The following is a 20,652-nucleotide window of genomic DNA, read 5'->3' on the forward strand; positions in this document are numbered from 1 at the left end:
CGATATAGTACCCGAATGCTGTTTTGTGATCACTGTTGATCTTAAGTGCGTTGATTCTTTGACATGTTCTTTTATATGCACACTGTCCTTTAAAATAGTATTTACTGTTGAAGCAGCGAGACCTAATTCCCTTGCAATAGATGACAAACTTTGTCTTGCTTCTTTGTCTTGCTTCTTACTTCTTAATCAAACTTTGTCTTGCTTCTTACTTCTTAATCATTTTCATCTTCATTTCTAAATCAATTTTGTTTGGTTTCCTAGCACTGCTACCACATGCACTTTCTGTTGGTTGCTTTTCCTTCATCATTGTAATAAGTAAATAGGAATGAAGAGAGGATTCTGAAAATTTATTTGTTTTTTTTATATGAGTGAATATTTTATTGAAGGAGAATACATTTCGCCATAATAATGTAAAAACCCAAACAATTCCAGCTATCAGTATTATCGAAAATGCAATAAGATCGAGTTTATTACCTGTATATGATTAGATGCACTAACAGAAAAGCCCAATAAATCGGAAAGTGCAAATTGTTTTATGGTAGGGACCTCCAGAAATGTTCTTTAGAAAAATATCAACAAAGGCATTCAAAATTGATTTTTATAACGGAACATATGATAATGATGAAAGGGTAGTGCTCCATTATAAAAATTATCTTTAGAGAGATAAATAGCTTAGTTTTATAGCAAAAATTTCAACTTCCAAGATCTTGGAACGAATTACCAAAAAAAAACACAATGTGTTATTGGGTTCACATTACGATATTTTCACAATACCTCCATTTATTCCTATGGGATGCGAAATATGTTTCCACGATTTTTTAAGGTTTCCACTGGCTGGCAGAAACTTACTTAAAGTCGAATTTACATAAGTCGAGTATTACATATGCCGGGGAGTGGCTATATTTGTGATATTCTTATGCCAACAGAATAATAATAATAATTTTATTACAAGGTAAGTACAGTTTAATCTGTATATTATTTCTGAATCCAGTTGCTACTCCATCTTTTATAGAGTTATATTACTAAGCATATAGGCCTCAATGCACACATCGTTGCTAATGAGCTATAAGAGTGGGCTTTTGCATTTTACAAGGAATAACTTAGTTATTTTCCTATACTTCTCTGTATAGGATTGGTTGCATTTATTAATTTTAACAGGTTTGGTTTTACTGGATTACTAAAGTTTCCATAAAGTAGCCTTCTTGAATGAAGTAAGATAGTATATAGGAAGGCTTCTACCTTTTTAATGAATTATTCAACCTCAAAGAATAAATTTTATTAAATCATTGTTTGAGGTTGTACCAACAAAATACAAGTATGCCATTTATTCAATGTATAAAATTGAAGACTGCAGATACATCCTTGTGTCTGCAGTCTTTGTGCAATCACATTACATGCAAAGAATTAATGGGTCTTAATTTGTTTTCTTCTCTGTATAGGATTGGTTGCAGCTTTTGTCATCTCTCCATCATTGGGCCATGTGGAAAGAGCAAGCTCACTCTTTGGGATTATATGATGGATCATTAAAACAACCAGCTTTAAACTTTCCATTGGAATCAAGTATCTCTGTCAATAGTTCTGCTACTCTTTATCCTTATATACCACATGTCCTTTTTGCTCTGCATCTTGTATATGAGGTAAAAATTTAACACATTAATCAGCATTACTATATTATTCTGAAAATACTGAAAACTAAATTTTGCCATGAAAGCACCATTTGAAATCCATCTTGTCCTATATTTATTTTTTTGTGCAAACATCAGAACACTGAGTTTGTACCTAATTTCCTTGTACTCTTTGCTCCAAAACTGCAAAGAAATCACCCTTGGCTGTATCATATCCTGTTCCACGTAGTTCTGCAACCATCGCACAAGCAGCACAATTTGTAGGGCTGTAATCCTTAGGAGAACTGTCCTCTTCATTTCTCTGAGCCACAGCACTTCCACTGCATTGAGCCCATTGCTTTGCTGCTCTAGTTTGAGACATGATATCCTTTTAAATTCAATTTAATTTGAGAATAGTACACTAAACTGATACATCCTGGATTTGCAGCAATAAGTATTATGCTGTCAAGTTTATTTTTATGTATTATGCTGTACTGTTACATTATAGAGTTTTAAGTTAGTTATTGCTTACCAGAAATAGAATTTATTAGCTGAATTCAAAAAAAAATATATGCCAATCTATGTGTTTAGTACATATGAGATACTTATTTACCATGATTAAAACCCAGTGATTCCATAACCATGCATCATATTACTAGTTATGTGATATGATATTCCCATAATCTGTGCCACCTTCTCAAATCACTCTACAAAAGCTCTACAGATATTAAGTTAAAGCTTACAAAATCTCTAGCTAAATTTAAAAAATAAGCTAATGAACATAACCAGGATTATTAACTATTTATTAATATGCAATTTAATGTGTTAAATTGCATATTAAATTGCAATTTAATTTTAAAATATATAAAATTTTCCAAAAAAAAAAAACCTTTCCAAGAGCTCACAGATCTTCATCTTTACTATACACTGAAAGTCTTGTGGATTAATGTAAGACTAGAGGGACTCAGCAAGACCCTTGGGGGAAATTTTTATCAGCAGGGCCTACTCTTGTAAGTAGAAGGAATCAGTTTTGTAAAGATGTTATTTACTTGAGAAAGTTGGTGCAGTGTTTTTTTTTTCAGTATCATTAATAATACCTGTAGGATTCAGGGCAGCTGCTGGTTGTGATCGGAGATGATATAGACACACATTTATTTGATGATATGGGTTAAAGTAATGCTTGACACATCTCATGAATTCTTGTTTTTTGTCACAAGAGCCGATCTTCGAAAGATGTTCTGAGGGTGGTAACATTTGAAATGAGTGGGAAGATGAAGCTAGAAAAAAAAGTCTAAAGTACTTCATCAGATTGAGAATTTGGTAAAACAACCAGTAATCTGTAAACAAATGAAGATGATATTATTATATCAAAAAAAAAAAAGAAAAAAATTTAAATGTCAACAGGTACTATTTTCAAATATTTTTAAAAATTCTGATTTGATTTTTGACAATTTTACTCTAATGTCGGTCAGTAAAGTCAGGGTATGAACACATCAATATTTTAAAGCAATTGCATACAGAGTTTCATTTTTACAAAATTTCATGAAAAATGTTGTTCCACAGAGCCAGCTACCACTTCTGAAAATTCACTGGGAGAGGTAGAACCCACTTCTGTGCCAGATTTACTGCTGATAGGGTTAACATGAAATTGTGCCTCATCACTGGAAATATATTGGGTCAGAATGTGTGTATATGTCTGCTGTTTTGCCCAAGCAAGGTAAGAAGATTACACAATTGAAAGCCTTGTGGATTAACTTAAGAATAGAGGCACTCTGCAAAGCCCTTGGGGGGGGGTTATTTTGATATCATTGTTGAATTTGTAGGTGGAAGGAATCTGTTTTGTAGAAAGAGTATTCATTTGAACAAAAGTGGTGTAAGGGTTTTTGCCATTATCATTAAGGATACATGATGGGTTCAGGGGAACTGCTGGTTGGGGTGAAAGGTAACATAGACACACATTTATTTTGATGATATGTACTGCTTGCCTACATCTCAGTTCTTGTTTTCTGCCACAACAGCCAGCGTTGGCAAAGATGTTCTGAGGGTGGCAACGTTTCAAAGTTACGGAACAAGCCTAAATAACTTCATGGGATGTGTCAGGGTGCTAAACTAAATATGAATACTTAGCCTTAGCTGCGTCTGTGGTAATGTTAGAAGTGTAGCCAATAAAATGACTGAATCAAACTCCTGGCTAGGACAACTAATGCTGACATAATAGTGCTAACGGAGAAACATGGTGCTGACTGGGCTAGCCGGGTGGGTAAAGTGCCTGCCTGGCAACCCAAAGGTCGCTGGTTTGAATCCTGCCTCGGGCTTGAATCAGAGTAGTGCAAAAATTTTGGGAGTGCATTATGGCCACAGAAGCCGATGCACCAACAACTAACAAAAGAAAAAAAAAAAGGAAACATGGTGTTACCCGGAAATTGGGTAAGACAAGTTCACTGTTTGTATTTAGAAAGGATAGGGAAGATAGAAGGGATGATGAGATCATACTTATTATCAAAAGTAACCTAAGCATGAAAAGAGCTTTTGCTGAGTCAGCAGCAGTTATACATGCTAGAATAGAAATTGCATGGGGTGAATTAGTTGGAAGCAAATGTATAATGAAAGTATGAATAATCTAGACCAGAAGATTGTGAAGAGTATGACGATTGATTCTACATGTAGATGGCCAAACAATTTTGAATGTCTTATTATGGGTGATTTCAATTTGCCTTTAATTGATTGGAATAAGATGGAGGGAAACTCACCATGGGGAACAAAATTTGTAAATAAACATAAACTAGAGACTATAAAAATAGGGGTAGAATAATTTAGTCATTATTACTACTCACAAATCATATGATATCATAAGGCTGAAAATATGGGGACCATTGGCATGTAGTGATCACAATCATTAATTGGAAGATGAGGAAAGATGTTGCAGTAGTTGAGATGGTAATGGCATATGTTTTAATTTCAGAAAAAGAGACTGTGACAGTTTAAGATGTTATGTTGGCATCTATCAATTGGGTGGATTGCAGAGGAAGGGCAATACATTAGAATAATAGAATATCTTTAAGTCAGTAATCACAAAAGCAAACACATATAACATTAAGAAAATATAGCATGAGGAGGATGCTGAGATGCATGAAAATGTAACTGGCCCGTCTAATAGAGCAGAAAATGATGGCATGAGAAAGTTACAAAGTGGAGAAAAGTACTGAGTTTACAACCGGTACAAGTTGATCTGTAATGGTACCACAGAAACGTTTAAAGCATCAAAGCTGAGTATGAGAAAGCATTGGCTAACAGAGCACAAGTGGGATTGGTGTGTGAGAATACAAAGAAAAAGAAAACAAATTGGATGGACCTTTGTGCACAGGGTGTGAGAAAGTCTTAGATAACCCATCTGATGCTATTGATGAATCAGATAGGTAGTTTGCATCGATCTTTAATAACAAAAGACCTTTCATGGTGGGGAGAGGCTGTGAAAGTGAGGCTCATACATGAAATCAGTGATTTTGAAGTTACAGATGACTGTTTGTTAGGAAAACTTTTGTTTCTAAAGGCAAGTAAGGCTCCTGAAGTGTGTGGGATGTACCTAATAATTTTTACCAGTAATAGGTACCCAGTAATTTTATCATAGGCTTCTGTATCATTTATAATTTATGTGCATTCCATGTATTTTTCTTCTCTGCCATGAGTCTCATTAATTCTTCTGACCTCCATCTGGGTCTAATCATAGTTGGTATGAAAAGCCTAGTGTCTTCTGTGATTATTTCCTTGAATGCTTGCTGTTTAGAATTTGCTGTTGATATCATTAGTTGGTCCCACCGTATAGAATTTAAAAACTCTCTGAGACCACTGTAGTCACATTTACAAAGGCAAAAGCCTTTCCCTTTACTCTTGATAGTAGTTACTACTTTAAGTACATTCCACATCAGTACACTGACCACTGCCTTCAAGAATTAAGAATCTATAGATTTTTAATTCTTGAAGAATCACTGATGATAATCAGATCAAGAATGTTGCTTTCTGTAGTTGTCTCTCTAACATGCTGCTGTAGAAACCAGTCATCCCATAAATTCACAAATGTCTTGCTAGTGTGCAAGTGACAAACTCACAAGTTCCAGTTAGTATATGGGAAGTTAAAATCTCCCATTATAAGTCATTCTGATTTGCTGGCCCACTCTGTTTGTTTGTTATACTTATCACAGGCATTAGGCTTATAGGTGTCACCGAGGGTTTGCTCCTACTAGAGACCTTTCAATTCCCTATTTCACTCGGCCTGCTTCCTTGGGGCACTGGGCAAGCAATGTGGGGTCCTACTTGGGCACCTGCAGCTTCCAGAGGAACAATGGACCAACACAATCCAACACTATACTATGCATGCAGACCAACACTAAAACTCACACTATCTCTGGCCTTAATAGAGTTTTTACTGTGACACAGAGTATACAAATGCAGAGTTGCTAGGATCCCCTGATGCCACTTGATAATCAACACTATATGCTATTTTCTCCCCGTATTCAAGTTCTGCCTCCTTTATGTTTGAACGATACCACAACTCTGATTCAAAGTCAGGGATTTAAAAGCCTGTGGATCTTTTAAATCCCTGACACCTTGCTTTTCAGGCTTTCTCATGTTTCAGTAGAAGCAGTGCAAGAATCACTTTCCCCTCTGGCTACAGCAGTTGTTAACTTATTAATCTGTGTATCCTCCCATCCATGCTAACATTTTTCCAAATCATCTGACACTGCCTCCCTAGCATCAGCAAAGTTAAAGGTTGAGAAAACTTTATCAGGAAATGTAAAGGAAGGTTGCTACAAAGTTCAGGAGTAGAAGGAATAAATGAGTATAAGGAAAAATTAGTAACTTTCGATTTGAACAATAAATCGGTATTGACTAATTTCTACAAAAGTTTTACTGGTATTGATGAAAAGAGGCATTATTACAGATCACAGTCAGAACAAAAGCATCCATTGAAATACGTGTAGCCAAACCAATTGTTCGTGTGATTGAGAGTTGAGAAGTTTGCAAATGAAGAATCATTAACTGACTCAACTGATCTCTTTTGGAAGGTTTGAGGGGTTTTTCAGACATCACTCAATTAGGACTCATTTAGATAGTGGAGAACAAAAAAGGCTCATATTCCGACATGAAGTTACCTGTGCTTTGCAGACAGAATACTAGCACAGCTTATGGAGTTCTGTCAATGGTACATAGAAGTTTTGCCAAGGGACAAATGATTATCCTGTTGTATAATGCAATGGTTGCAGTTCATCTTGAGTACTCCATACAGTTCTGTAAACTGCATTTTAGGAAGGATATAGATCTGTTGTTGCAGAGAGGAGCAATATTTATTTGGAAAGACATGGATACTCTTACCAAGAAAGATTTCAGTTTTGCAAGTTTTAACATCTGGATTAGTATGCTCCTGTGAAAGACGTGATTGAAGTATTTTAGGCTTTAAATAGATGGGTAAACTAAATGTTTATGGCATTCTTTTTCTTGCTGAGATGACATACATACATAAGAGGACATGAGTTTCAATTGAAAATGTATGTTGCTTCAGGATAGATGTATTTCTATCTATTTTCTCATATTTTGTCACAAGCATATTAAATTGCATGTGTTAGTATGTCCAATATTGCAAATTCTTCAAATTTACTTTCAGCCCTAGAGTAATTGATTGACAGAATCAAGCTATGCTCTGAAACAAGACCCATAGAAATTGGAAATGGTAGTTTTAATAAATTTAAGGGAGGATTAGTGAAATTGTTAGAGGGAAATTGCAGATGATGTAGGCAGGTTTTTTTTTGCCTGATGCTATATATGCTTACTTATTTGAGTTATTTGATACTACTATTATTATTATTCAGGTGATCATTACATTGCCACTTCTAAAAGTGCCAGCTCCATCTGCAATACTTTAATATCTGTATATATAATTCATTTGTTATAAGCTAAAATATACATATAACACAAGACAATAAGTGCATTTATTTGCAAATACTGCAGATAAGAGCTGGCATTGTAATTTTGCTGTTATTTAATTCAAAAATTCTATAAGCTAACTCCCTTTTATCTCATATTTTCTCTACTGGCATTTTGTGTGATATCCTTCAAAACCCTGAAAATAATTTAGCACATTTTTACCAGATATTAAATCTCATGTGTAGTATGTAAGTTGTTGTCTTTTTAAGAAATTTACAGTTCAGTTTAGTATGTTTAGAGGTATGACCATAACTGAGTGGTCATTGTGATAATAGAGTTGGAGTTTTATGAGCATGATTTGCACATCATCCTACAAAATATGAAATATTTATGAATAATAAATATTTATATAGAAATATTTATATAAAAATAAATAACTGTACTTGTATTCCTTTCATTTTGGTTGTCTGTCCTGAAGGAAGGATAAGCCAAAATTTATTTGTTCTGTTTGTGTATGGAATGAGAGATGTTGCATGCAATGCTTAATTAGTATTAATTTCGCCATTGAATAAATTCTAATTGCAACATCCCACTGCTCTCCCTCCATAAAACTGATATTTCTGCATTTCCATTAAACACCTATTACACCTGGTGGTTAACAATACTGAATATACCACCACTTCCAATTGTGCCAGTCCCTGTTGGTGTGGTCCATGATTAGAGTGTGCTGCATGGATAATAACACTACCCAACATGATTTTTACCTCCAGCAAATCAGTGATTATTTCTGGTCAAGTTTTATGTATAGAATTTAAAATCAATCATAAAAATTTCCTATCTTGTCTCAGTTTTAAGATATAGATAGATAACTGGATTCTGTACAAAGATATCATTACTGTTTGAAATACTATTTTTACACTTATTAACTTTTGGTTGGTTTTGTTTATTGGGCTAAAAGTTAAGTAAGTACATCCTTACTGCAATATAGTATATTCTTGCAATATAGTATATTTTGATTTTGATGCACTTTTTCAGACAAGTCAGTATTTTTATTAATTTTATTACACCCTTCAACTGTTCACTATATAGTGTATGATAAACTATGCTACAAGAATTCACCTTCTGTTCAAATTTACCAATTGCTTTTACTGCTTTCAGGTTAATGCATTGTTAAAATGGAGAAGACAAAGCACAGAACTTGCATCAAATCACCCAGACAACTTCTGCTATGTTTGTGAACACTTAACCCCAAAAACTCAGAGGAAGAAAATATACAATGTCACAAAAGTTGCATATTCATTGTACTTCGGCTGCAAGATCGGTGAACAAGAAAAAAATTGGGCTCCACACATCTGTTGTATTATTTGTACAACGAACTTAAGGCTGGTTGGTTATACAGCAAGCTGAGAGCATTACCTTTTGCCGTCCGTATGGTATGGCACGAGCTCAAGAATCATTTCAATGACTGCTATTTCTGCATGACAAAATAAAAGGTATTTCCAAAAAGAGCAAGCACTGCATCAAATATCCCACCAGCAATTAGGCCAGTGCCACATGGTAAAGAACTGCCAGTATCTGTGCCACCAAAATCTTGGGGTATTGGAAGTAGTGATGAACGTACAGAAGAAATCGATTTACAAGATGTCATGGAACCATGTACTTCACATGATTTGGACTACGAGCCAGAAAAAGAAAAGGCCCCACACTACGTTGAACAAGAAGAATTAAGCGACTTGATCAGAGACTTGGGCTTACCCAAAGAGAAGACTGAATTACTCGGATCCAGACTAACAGTGGAACTTATTCGCCAAAGGTACAAACGTTACAATATATCGTAAGTGAACTGAAGAGTTTTCAAGATATTTTGCAATGGAAAACAATATGTGTGTCTGCAAAGACTTCGTTGGTCTTATGCATGAACTGAACATTGATCACAATACCTCTGGTGTTTGTTCATTGCTGCATTAAAGCTAAGTTTGAAAGCAGTATTGCTTCATAATGAAAATACTTTACCATCAATTCCTCTTGTTCATGCTGTTGTCCTGAGAGAAACTTACGATAGTATGTCCCAGATTCTTGATGCATTACAATGACTATGGTTGGAATATTTGTGGTGATCTCAAAGTGATTGGACTGCTTGTTTGGTTGCAAGGTGGTTTCACTAAATACTGTTGTTTCCTGTGTTTGTGGGATAGTCGTGCAACAGCCAAACACTACGTCATACAACACTGGGACAAGAGAGATGAATATATTCCCAGCAAATGCAATGTAAAGTATGTTCCATTGGTTGATCCACGAAAGGTTTTTCTTCCCTTTTTATACATCAAGCTTGGACTGATTAAGAATTTCACTAAGGCACTGGATAAAGAAAGCAGAGGTTTCGCATATTTACTTAAAATGTTTCCAAATTTATCTCATGCAAAGCTGAAGGAAGGAATTTTCATAGGTCCTCAAATAAGAAAGCTCCTAAAAGATGAAGAATTTTAAAGAAACCTGAATGATGTTGAACTGGCTGCATGGAGATCTTTCAAGGCTGTGGTACACAGATTCCTCGGAAAGAGAAAAGAAGAGAACTATGAGCAACTGGTGACAAACTTGCTGAAATGTTACAACAACATGGGGTGCCGAATGTCATTGAAAATGCATTTCCTTCATTCCCATCTGGATTTCTTTCCTGAAAACTTAGCAGATGTCAGTGATGAACAAGGGGAGCACTTCTACTAGGACCTATCTGCAATGAAAAACGATACCAAGGTCGCTGGGACTCTGCAATGATGGGTGATTACTGTTGGTTCCTTAAACGAGAAAGCAATTGGAGTCTAAAAGAAAATCATTGAATGGGAAACATGTCTAAGTAACATATATTGTGTGTAATAATACAACCATTTATGCTGATATTGTGTATATCTTTTGATGTAGACATGACAGAAGTAAAAGTTTGATATTTTCGTAATCAGGACATTAACTTCAGAATAACCAACTTTCATTCCAGAGGTATGACGAAAAAAAAATTTTGTCAGGTAGTGTAATTATAATAGTAGTAGAATGTAAAGGAACTGAAATAGTTTTTCTAATCCTTCACACATTTTAAGAAATTGGTAATAAAAATGTATTATTATCTTTTCAGTGCATGATTCTACGTGTATTATTATGCAGAGTTTGTACTAATTTCTGCACTAAATATAAATGCTATAATTCACTAGTGGGTTTCCCTGTCTATAAAGTGATACCTTTGTGCTGCTATGAACCACTAATGTTGTTTACCACTGGCATTACATGGTATTAATAAATAATTACTAGTGGTTCCAATCATTAACAATTTATAAAATTAAAATATGACAAAGCTTAATACAGAAATCTCTGCACATTTATTTAATTAATGCAAGTAATGATAAACCATTTATTACCTTCATCCAGGCAGTGCAAATGCATCATTCTGGATGTGGTTATAATGGCAAACCAAAATTTTCACTTCAATGCAATGTACCTTATGTACTTTTTATACCAAGTTTTATACTTTCGATAGCTTGAATAATTACATTTCTAAATATATACGATTTATTATTATTATTATCAAATGTGCTTGTTTAAATATGAATTGCAGGCGGTAAAGCTTCAATTCAATACAGGTGAAAATAAGCAGAGAGAGAGAGAGAGAGAGAGAGAGAGAGAGAGAGAGAGAGAGAGAGAGAGATGTACTTGATTAATGTGTGATTAAGTATTTTATATAAAATTATAAATGTTATGGAAGAATGCTCATTTATCAACAAACTGGAATAGATATATTAAAATAGGAGGTAGAGATTTTTGAATTTTTGTAATGCTAAAAAGTACATTTGTAAATATAAGGTTAAGTGATTCACTGCTATATTGTGAGCACACTAAGTGATCAGCAGTCAGTTGTTCTGCCTTACCTATAGTTGCTGAACAGTGCATCTGAGATATGGTAACAAATATTAATGTTTACTTGCTGCACTTCATTTTAAATTATTTTGTATGTAATGTGGGGAATGAGACAAGCCTTTCAGCTCAGGATTAGTAAGGATAAAAACAAAGTACTTTTAAAACATGGCAACCCACTAATGGATTATCCTGCTTATTGGTAGTAGTGGTCTGTTTCCTTAGTGTTTAAAGTTATTTAAATCTGGTATGTGGCTGAGGATACCTAAAGATTTTAAATAATCTTTAGGTATCCTCATTTATATTTATGGGATTAAAGTTAACTAAGTTATTGAATTGATTTCAGGATAGCAAATTGAATATGCTGCAGTGGAATAGTTTATCTCAGCTGTCACGTATGCTTTTTGAACTTGCAAGGTAATCTTCTGCATTTTAAATTTACTTTTATAATTTTTGGATATAAAGTAGAATTCTCATTTAAGCTTAGCCATGGGGATGAGATTGTATACGTTAAATTAAGAAAATTCTTTAGTAAGGGTTATGAAATGGAATGATGTAATGATGTGTCATTGTTATTTCCAAATAAATATTTTCTTTTCTTCTTGAATAATGTGGTTCTGCAGATAACAGAGAATATTTATCAACATGTTATGCTTAAACTGCTGTGCGAAAAGTAATAATTTTTTCTTCTCTATTCTTAAAGGAAGCAGAAAATATATACAGAATATATAGAAAGGGAAACAGAATATATATATAAAAGTATGTAAGAATAGATAAGTCTGATAAAGTTTGCATAGATGGAGGTGAAAATTACACAAAGTGCCAAGGACTAGAAGGGTAAGGATAGTAGAAAAAAAGTAATGTAGATTTGAAAAAGATGAAAGAACATTTTTTCACCCATGCTAAGAGACGGAAATAATGTCACTTGGTGCTAATTCAGCCACTAATGTAAGAAGCTGATAGTAATATTATGCAAGAATAAAAACTTCAAAGTCTCTCGTGTCAACAAAAGAACAAGTTCAAAAATGTAGCAAATGGGGAAAAAATGCAGTTTAATAAAATCTGCTTTTCAAGATTTTGAACAACATCAACCTTCTAAGTAGCATAAGTAAGTAGAAGACATGAGTATAAAATGTTATATTATTCATAACTTCATTAGCTCTTAAGTTTTAATAGATGTTCAATTAAACTGTTTAAAAATTTAAATGGCTTTGATTCAAGAATGCAACAATAAAACAATCACTTCAACAAACAACAATCACTTCTTGCCATAGTTTTTGGTTATGACATCATACTAGTCTACAAATTGATTTTGCTGACTATTGAATTGTAAAAATATATAATGTAATTTTAGTTAACAACCTATAAGAGTATTTCAGATGGCTAAAATTTCAGCTGAGTGAAATCGAGAGAAGTATGCAAGAATAAAAGCTTCAAAGCCACTGAAGAAGCCTCCCATGTTGACAAAAGAACAGGGTTCAAAAACATAGAGAACAAAAAAAAAAAAAAAAAAAAAAAAATGCAGAGTTTAATACAATCTGCTTCTCAAGATTTTGATCACCATCAACCTTCTACATCAAATTCTCATCAAGAAGCTGGACCGTTGTCATCACAACATTATATTCAAGAACTTCTTGAAGATTTTGATCCAGAAGATTTCAGTTCAAATGAATTACCTGAGGATTTTCAATTGATTCCTGAACAGGCTAGATGGGGTATACTACAACAACCAGCTTCGATTGCATCATCCAAAAAGAAACAAAATCATATTTGATGTAGTAGTAGTAGTGGCATGTGATGCAAGAAAGCAAGTGTATGAGCTTATGCAGCATCAGCCAAAAAAAAAAAAAAAAAAAAAATATCACACCATTCCCTCCAAATGCCTGTCCAGTTCCTCCTTAAATTTATTCAACCTATCAACTTCCACAATGACAGATGGAAGTTTGTTCTAGTAATTAACCACCAGCTGGATAAAGGCAAATTTCCGCACATCTATTCTACATCTGTCTTTTCTTAATTTGAATTTATGCCCCCTTAGGTTCGTAATCTGAACAAGTGGAAGGATCCCATCAGAATTCAGCGTGCTCAACCCATTCAAGGCCTTAAACACCTCAATCAGATCACCGCGCAAGTGCCTAGTCTCCAGCCACTGCAATTTGCAGAACTTAAGCCTCTCTTGGTAAGAGGAACCCTTCATTCCCCTCACCAATCTTGTTGCCCTTCTCTGTACATGCTCAAGCAAATCTACATCGTTCCTAAAATGAGGCCTCCAGACCTGTACGCAGTACTCAAGGCATGGCCTGACCATTGCCTTATACAGAGGGACAATCACCTTCTTTTCCCTGCTAGCAAAATTCCTATATATCATTGACAAAACCCCATCACCTGCCCTGGCAGCCTGTCTGCATTGCTCAGAAAACTTCATATCTGAATGCACAATTACTCCCAGGTCTTTTTCATTTTCTACCACTTTGAGTGTTTCTCTTGGTATGTTTCTCCGGGGTTACTTCTACCCATATGCAGTACTTTGCATTTGTCAAGGTTAAACTTCAGTTGCCACTTCTTAGCCCATCTGCCCAAATTATCTAGATCCTGTTGCAGTAGCACACTGCCATTACTGTCATTAACAACCCTGCCAACCTTTGTATCATCTGCAAAGTTCGACACTAAGTCTGATATATCTTCATCAATATCATTGATAAATATACAAAACAACAGTGGACCCAACACCGAACCCTGTGGGACTCCACTAATAACATTAGTCCATGAAGAGCAGCACCCATTGATTACCACCCTCTGTCTTCTCCCATCTTTTTATCCATTGTAGCAACTTACCCTTAATACCATTCTGCTCCAATTTGTACAATAGTCTTCCAATTACTCCCAACAGTGTCAAAAGCTTTCCTGAAATCCAAATATATGATATCAAAATTATTTTTTGCATCCAGTTCCTTTGTAACCACATCATAATATATCAAATTTGTCAGATGAGACTTTCCCTTAACAAACCCATGCTGTGTCTGAGTTATTGCTGCAGGTCAGGTCTCTCACTCTTCGTTGATGCTTTATAAGCGTATGAAGTCGCTTCATATGCCACTTTTGAGGAAGCTTTATAAGTGGCATGTGATACAAGAGCATCATATACCACTACTAATACTAATCCTAAAAATGAGTGACAAAATTCCAATTATTGTACCATTGCACTTAAGCTCATCTCTTCTTGGAAAAATTTTAATGGAAATGTTTGGAGAAACTCAAGCAATTGCACTTGACATTTCTAAGCTTTTGACATGAAGGTGTTCAAACCAAGCTTTGATCTGAAGTTTGCTTTCTGATTTTTGGAATGTACTACAGGTAACCCTTGTATAACACTGTAGTTAGGTTCTTATAAAATCTCGTGTAGTGCGAAACAGTGTAATTCGGTACTAAGAACCAGTACAAAAAAGGTGATTATGTTCCAAAAGCTGACAAAAATACACAATTTTGTTAATAACTATTGGAAACTTAATTTTTATTAAAAATAGTAATAACTGAAAAAAAAAAAAAAACCCATCTTACAAACTGTGATACATGTATGTCAGATAATGCATGATCTTTTGTCTTTCTCTTCATCGCTGCTAAGCACTATCAAATGAGAACATTTTCTCTGTTTCAGAATATTTCCACTTTTTGAACTTTCTTCTGCAGCATCCAGATTTTCTGTATTTTCTGCTCTCTTTAAAAAATCAGTAATCTTGGTTTGTTTTCCTTTGCTTGATAGATCTTTGCAAATTTAATGGTATGGAGCTAAGCATGCATGTAGCTCCCCTTTAAACTTTGTGCTCTTTTCATTCAAAGGATCTGCATTCAAAAAATAAGAATCTAATTGCTCGGCTAAATTTATGCCTTTCCGTATACTTTTTAATGTAAATTTTTGAGCGTCAGAATTTTAATTTGCACAATCATCTTCTGAATTGATTTGATTTACCTCCAATGACATTTCCACGAAATCCACTTTGCCACCTTCTTTTTCTACTAGTAATTCTTGAACATCTTCAGGAGTCATATCAAAATCTTCCCCTCCTACCAACTTAGCAAGTTCTACTTTCGCACTGATTTTGTTTTCTGCTGGTTTGACTACATTTCCTGAATGAACTGACTCTGGCCATAAATATTTCCAACGTGCATTTAATGTTGATGGTTTTACTTCTGTGAGAGATAAACCTATGATTCCGATAGTCCACAATTGAAAAATATCAATGAAAATTTCTTTTATTGATATTTAGTAAATTTTACAATTGTTGTTACAAGATCTGCCCTGAACACTTCGTCAGAGGGTGCAGTAAAGTCTGTTAGTTGTTTGACGGCACTAGGGATTTCCTCCATCTCTGCTGTGTATTCTTTGTAAGTGACACAGAACTCTGTGGAGGCCAGAGATTTAAAAAATGTGTGGGAAGTGGTTTGTTGTGTAGTGTTATGTTCTGTTGTTTCTCTGACCATTTAGCTGTTGGGGTCCTATTGGGACTCACTGTTGCTCACACTTTGCCACGAGGAGGCAGAATTTGCAAAGGCCGAAAAAAATTTACAAGGAAGTGGTAGAATTTAGATGACACAGAAACCTGTCTCCTCCCCTCCCTGCCCCGGGATGGGGTTTTAAAGGGAACTGGGTTAGAGTACCCAGTTCAGATTGCCAAATGCAATGTTGTGTTGATTCCGGTAGAATGGTCAAACTGCCCATCCTGCTCCAGGGGTAGAATATGGTAACTGATATACTTTTTTCTTATATTTTCTTATAATCTGTGCATTTCGAATGCTTTCTGTGTGAAGGTTGTAAAGGCTTTATAGCTTTCCTCTTCTACGATGAACTCCCTCTCCTTCTCTCCTGGGAAGGAGGCCAATCTGCGCTATTAGCTCTGTTCTGGGGATGTCATAAATTATACATTCATATAGAATGTGTGCCCAGTCTTCACTCTCATCACAGGTGCTTTTTTTTTTCTGTATTTTTATTTAGTTGTTGGCGCATCGGCTGTGACCATAATGCACCTCCTAAGGTTTTTGCAGTACTGTGATCCAAGCCCGAGGCGGGATTCGAACCCGCCACCTTTCGATTGCCAGGCAGGCACTTTATCCACCCGGTTAGCCCGGTTGGCACCACAGGTGCAGTTTGGGTCATCAGTCAGCCGTAAGGAGGTTAGTTTAGCCTTTAGGGAGCTGTGACCTGTCAGCATAAATGTTGTAAAAAGTAAAGGGGCATACCACTTAGGTGGCTTTGGGCTAACAATTGACACCCGTGGCAGAAACCATTTGGTAACCAGACCTCTGGTTTCTTCCTCCCACTTTGTTTGCCATAGCTTGTGGAGGTTTGTGGCTATTCTTTTTCTTTCAATGTTGAAGGTGTTGGCTGTATCAAGGGCTATCCCCACAATGCCCTTGGGTATGCCCTTTTTAAGTCTATAATATAAGCCTATTTTGGCTACTTCCAGATAAAGTGGGAAAGCTCCAGCCAGCAACTGTAGTACAGGGTGCATATGTGCGACATTCTCTGGTAATAGTGAGAAGTATTATCCTTTGTATCCATTCTAATTTATTCCTATTTCTTACTATGGCCGAGCAGGTGAACAAAGCACCACCACCCCCATGATGATAACAAGTAAGAACATTGCATGGTGTATATAATTGCCAGTCTGCTCGACTGACCCTGGAAATCATACCTGCATAATTTCTCACTTGATTAGACCGGGGTTCAAGCCTGTCACCACCACGGAGGATGCGGAAAGGTCAGGGAATGACCACCGCATATCCCCGGAGCAATATGGCCTTAGTTGCTAATGCTCCTAAAAACCAAACAACAAACAACAAACATAATTTCTCACTTTCTTCACCAAGTAGATCAAATGTATGCAAACCTTTAGCCATAATTATGAGAGCTTCCCTGGACTCAAGCGAGGTACCCATGGACTAGAGATGTGCAAATGTGACCCCAATCCACAAAGGAGGATCAAAGGGAGACATAGGTAATTACAGACCTGTTAGTTTAACTTCTGTTCCAGGGGAAATTAATGGAGGCGCTGGTTAAACAAGCATTGCAGGATCATCTAGGCAAGACTTCAGTTATAGCTCAGACACAGCTTGGTTTTGTTAAGGGGAAAGTCTTGTCTGACCAATTTGATTGGATACTATGATGTAGTCACAAAGGAACTGGATACAAAGAATAACTTTGATATCATATATTTGGATCTTAGAAAGGTCTTTGATACTGTTGCACATGGAAGACTGCTGCACAAATTGGAGCAGTGTGGCATTGGAGGCAAATTGCTGCTATGGATATAGGGATGGTTGAATGGGAGAAGGCAGAGAGTGGTAATCAATGGACACTGCTCTTCGTGGACTAATGGTATTAGTGAAGTCCCTCAGGGTTCAGAGTTGGGTATAAAATGAAAGTTTTTTTTTTGGCTGATGCTATATTAGCTTGCTTTCTTGCATCATGTGCCTTTGTAATGCTAATGTGGGAATAAAAAGTTATTTGAATCAAAGTCCACTTCAAGATATTTTAGTTCTGTTATCATTTTTATAGTAATTGTGTTAATTTTGATTCGTGGATGGCTTATGTCCAAGTTGCCTTTTAGAAGTATTTCTTTGGTTTTTTTCAGGCAATTTTTTGAGCATATGCAGTTGTGCACACTCCTGCAACTGCAAGGACCCAGAATTTGAACTTTGCTCTAAACCACTCGCATGTTATGTTTTATAAGGAAAATCATGTCATCTGCAAAGGCCAAACTTTCCACGGGGGCCCAGATCCAAGGCCAGAAATTCGGGCACAACAATGTCCCAGAAGAAAGGGCCAAGGATTGAACCCTGTGGGCAGCTTTTATTCACAGGGCATGGCAATTCCTGGAACCTTGTGCGTACTAAGACACTCCTTCCTGTAAGGTAGCTGTTTATTACCTTATAGAGCTTTTGTGGGTCGTTTGCCTGGCGGAGTCTTCTAAGGATGCTAGGCCACCAGAGTGAGTCAAATGCTACAGTAAAGCCAATACAGATTACCAGCACATATCTCTCCTCTGAATTTTTAATTGCTGTCAGTAGGTGGTGCATTGCATCCTCCGTGGAGTTGCCCTGCTTAAAACCATACTGATTTGTTGGAATGTAAACCTGCTTCTGTGTAGTATTGAGCTAATCTCATATATTTTCCCTAGTACAGGGAGTAGAGCTATTGTTTGTTTTTTTTTTTGTTTTTTTTTTTATGAAAACCCCAAACACGAGAGGTATTAGAACCTATAGTACTTAGTACCATGCTTGGGTTGGAGGTTGAGAAGATGAAAGAAGATATTTGTTGACATTAGACTTGAACTTCTGTAGACTGAAATTTTCAGGAAATACATATAAAGGAAGGTTGTTCCAGAAAACAGCAGTTGAATGAATAAACGAGGAGGAAGATGAAAAGTTGGTTCTGTGAGTTTGAAGTTGGACTGTAAATGGATGTTGGCTGGTAGCAGCATGTGTTCGGACTGTTTTGAAAGAGAGAGTGGGAATTATAGATGCCAATTCAGAAGAACAGTGGACATGGAAGAATCTGTAGAAAAGGCATGCAGCAGAAACAGTACATCTATGAGATAGTGAGTGGAGAGACTCTGTTAGAGAGGAGTCATTAATTAACCTAACTGCCCTCTTCTGAATGGAATCTAGAAGCCTGAGAGAGAGGGTTTGGGAGCACCACCCCAGATGTGGGAACAATATTCCATAGGATAGGGTGGATTTGCAATTTGTACAGAATGAACAGCTGTTTGGAAGAAAAGTAATGCAGAGAGCGAAAGAGAAAACCAAGTTTTTTAGATGCAGCGGAAGCAATATTTGTAACATGCTTGTGCCAAGAGAGGTTAAAAGTCACGGTAATCTCCAAAAGAGATATATCATTTTGCCTAGAAATCGGAGTGTCACCAAAGATAAGCATAGGAGCAGAAGAATCCTTTTTGCAAGATATAAGACAAGGCTGAGTTTTAGAAGGATTGAAATCAACTAAGTTGTCTTTGTCCAACTGGAGAATTACCTGGAGATCGGCATTCAAGGAATGAGCAGGGCGAGGTTTCTCAAAATGGAGAGTGGAATGCAATGTGCTATCATCAGCAAAACTATGGATAGGATTTCCAGTCAATGGAAGAAGGTCATTAATATACAAGAGGAAAAGAGTGGGGGAAAGAACGGAACCTTGCGGGACACCGGCATTAGTGGAGAAGTTAAAAGACAGAGAGCAATCACCCTCAGTGAGCGATCAGAGAGAAAACTGGATAACCAATTACAAAAACAGTTGGCAAACCATAAGATGGAAGTTTGTTTAGAAGACCTTTATGCCAAACACGATCAAACAATTTATGCCAAACACGAAAGCCTTTGAGATGTCAAGAGCAACTACTTGTGTTTCCCCGAACCTTTCCATTGAATTAGTCCATAAATGGGTAACATAAGCCAGAATATCACCAGTGGATCGACACTGACAGAATCCATACTGGCGATCGTTGATCAGACAGAAGGTTTCTAGGTAGTTTAAGAGTTGGTGGTTAATTGATTTCTCCATTACTTTAGAAATAGAGTAGAAGTAATTGCAATGGGACGATAAATGGATGGAAGGGATTTGTCACCCTTTTTTAGGAACTGGCTGGATATGAGCAAATTTCCAAGCAGAAGGAAAAACACCTTTGGAATAAGAAAGTGAAAAAAGATGGCAAAGAACAGGAGTAAGTTCAGGAGCACAGGTTTTGAGAACAAGTGGAGAAATACCATCGGGACCTGGAGCTTTCTTAGCATCAAGATTCGTCAAAATCATTCTGACATCTTTTTGATGAAAGACCACAGGAGGCAATGAATGGAGCATGTTAGGAATGGTGGGAGGTGTTTTACCAAGATCATTAATATATGAGTTGGAAGAAAAATGGGTTGGTAGCAGGTCAGCTTTATCCTTGGCTGAAGTGACAACAGAACCATCTGGTTTTGACAGAGGTGGGAGTAGAGATGGGCAAAGTTGTGACCAATAGTTTTGGCAAGAGATGGGAATGCTTGGCTAACATTAGGGCAAGAAGCAAGTTTTCTTCTCTTAGCCTTTTCAATATCTAGTTTGGACTTTTTAATAACTGCTTTACAATTGTTGCGAGCTTTGGTGTAGGCAGAAAATGAAACTGAAAATTGGAAACAAGCCAATTACGATATACAATGTTCTTCTCTTGAACAGCCTTAGCACAGTTATTGCAAGATTTGG

General features: G+C 36.2%; 1 protein-coding gene across 1 annotated transcript in view; it reads left to right on the forward strand.

Moving 5' to 3' along the window:
• Positions 1-20,652, forward strand: part of shtd (anaphase promoting complex subunit 1) — a 989,031-nt gene that overhangs the window by 261,030 nt on the left and 707,349 nt on the right. Inside the window, exons 13-14 of the mRNA XM_090370159.1 lie at positions 1,440-1,637; positions 11,770-11,840. Of these exons, the coding sequence (XP_090226285.1) occupies positions 1,440-1,637; positions 11,770-11,840 (269 nt within the window). The remainder of the gene's footprint in view (positions 1-1,439; positions 1,638-11,769; positions 11,841-20,652) is intronic.

The sequence above is a fragment of the Mastigoproctus giganteus genome, chromosome 3 (assembly GCF_048544385.1).
Source record: "Mastigoproctus giganteus isolate SK-2022 chromosome 3, ASM4854438v1, whole genome shotgun sequence".
In the NCBI taxonomy this organism is placed as follows: domain Eukaryota; kingdom Metazoa; phylum Arthropoda; class Arachnida; order Uropygi; family Thelyphonidae; genus Mastigoproctus; species Mastigoproctus giganteus.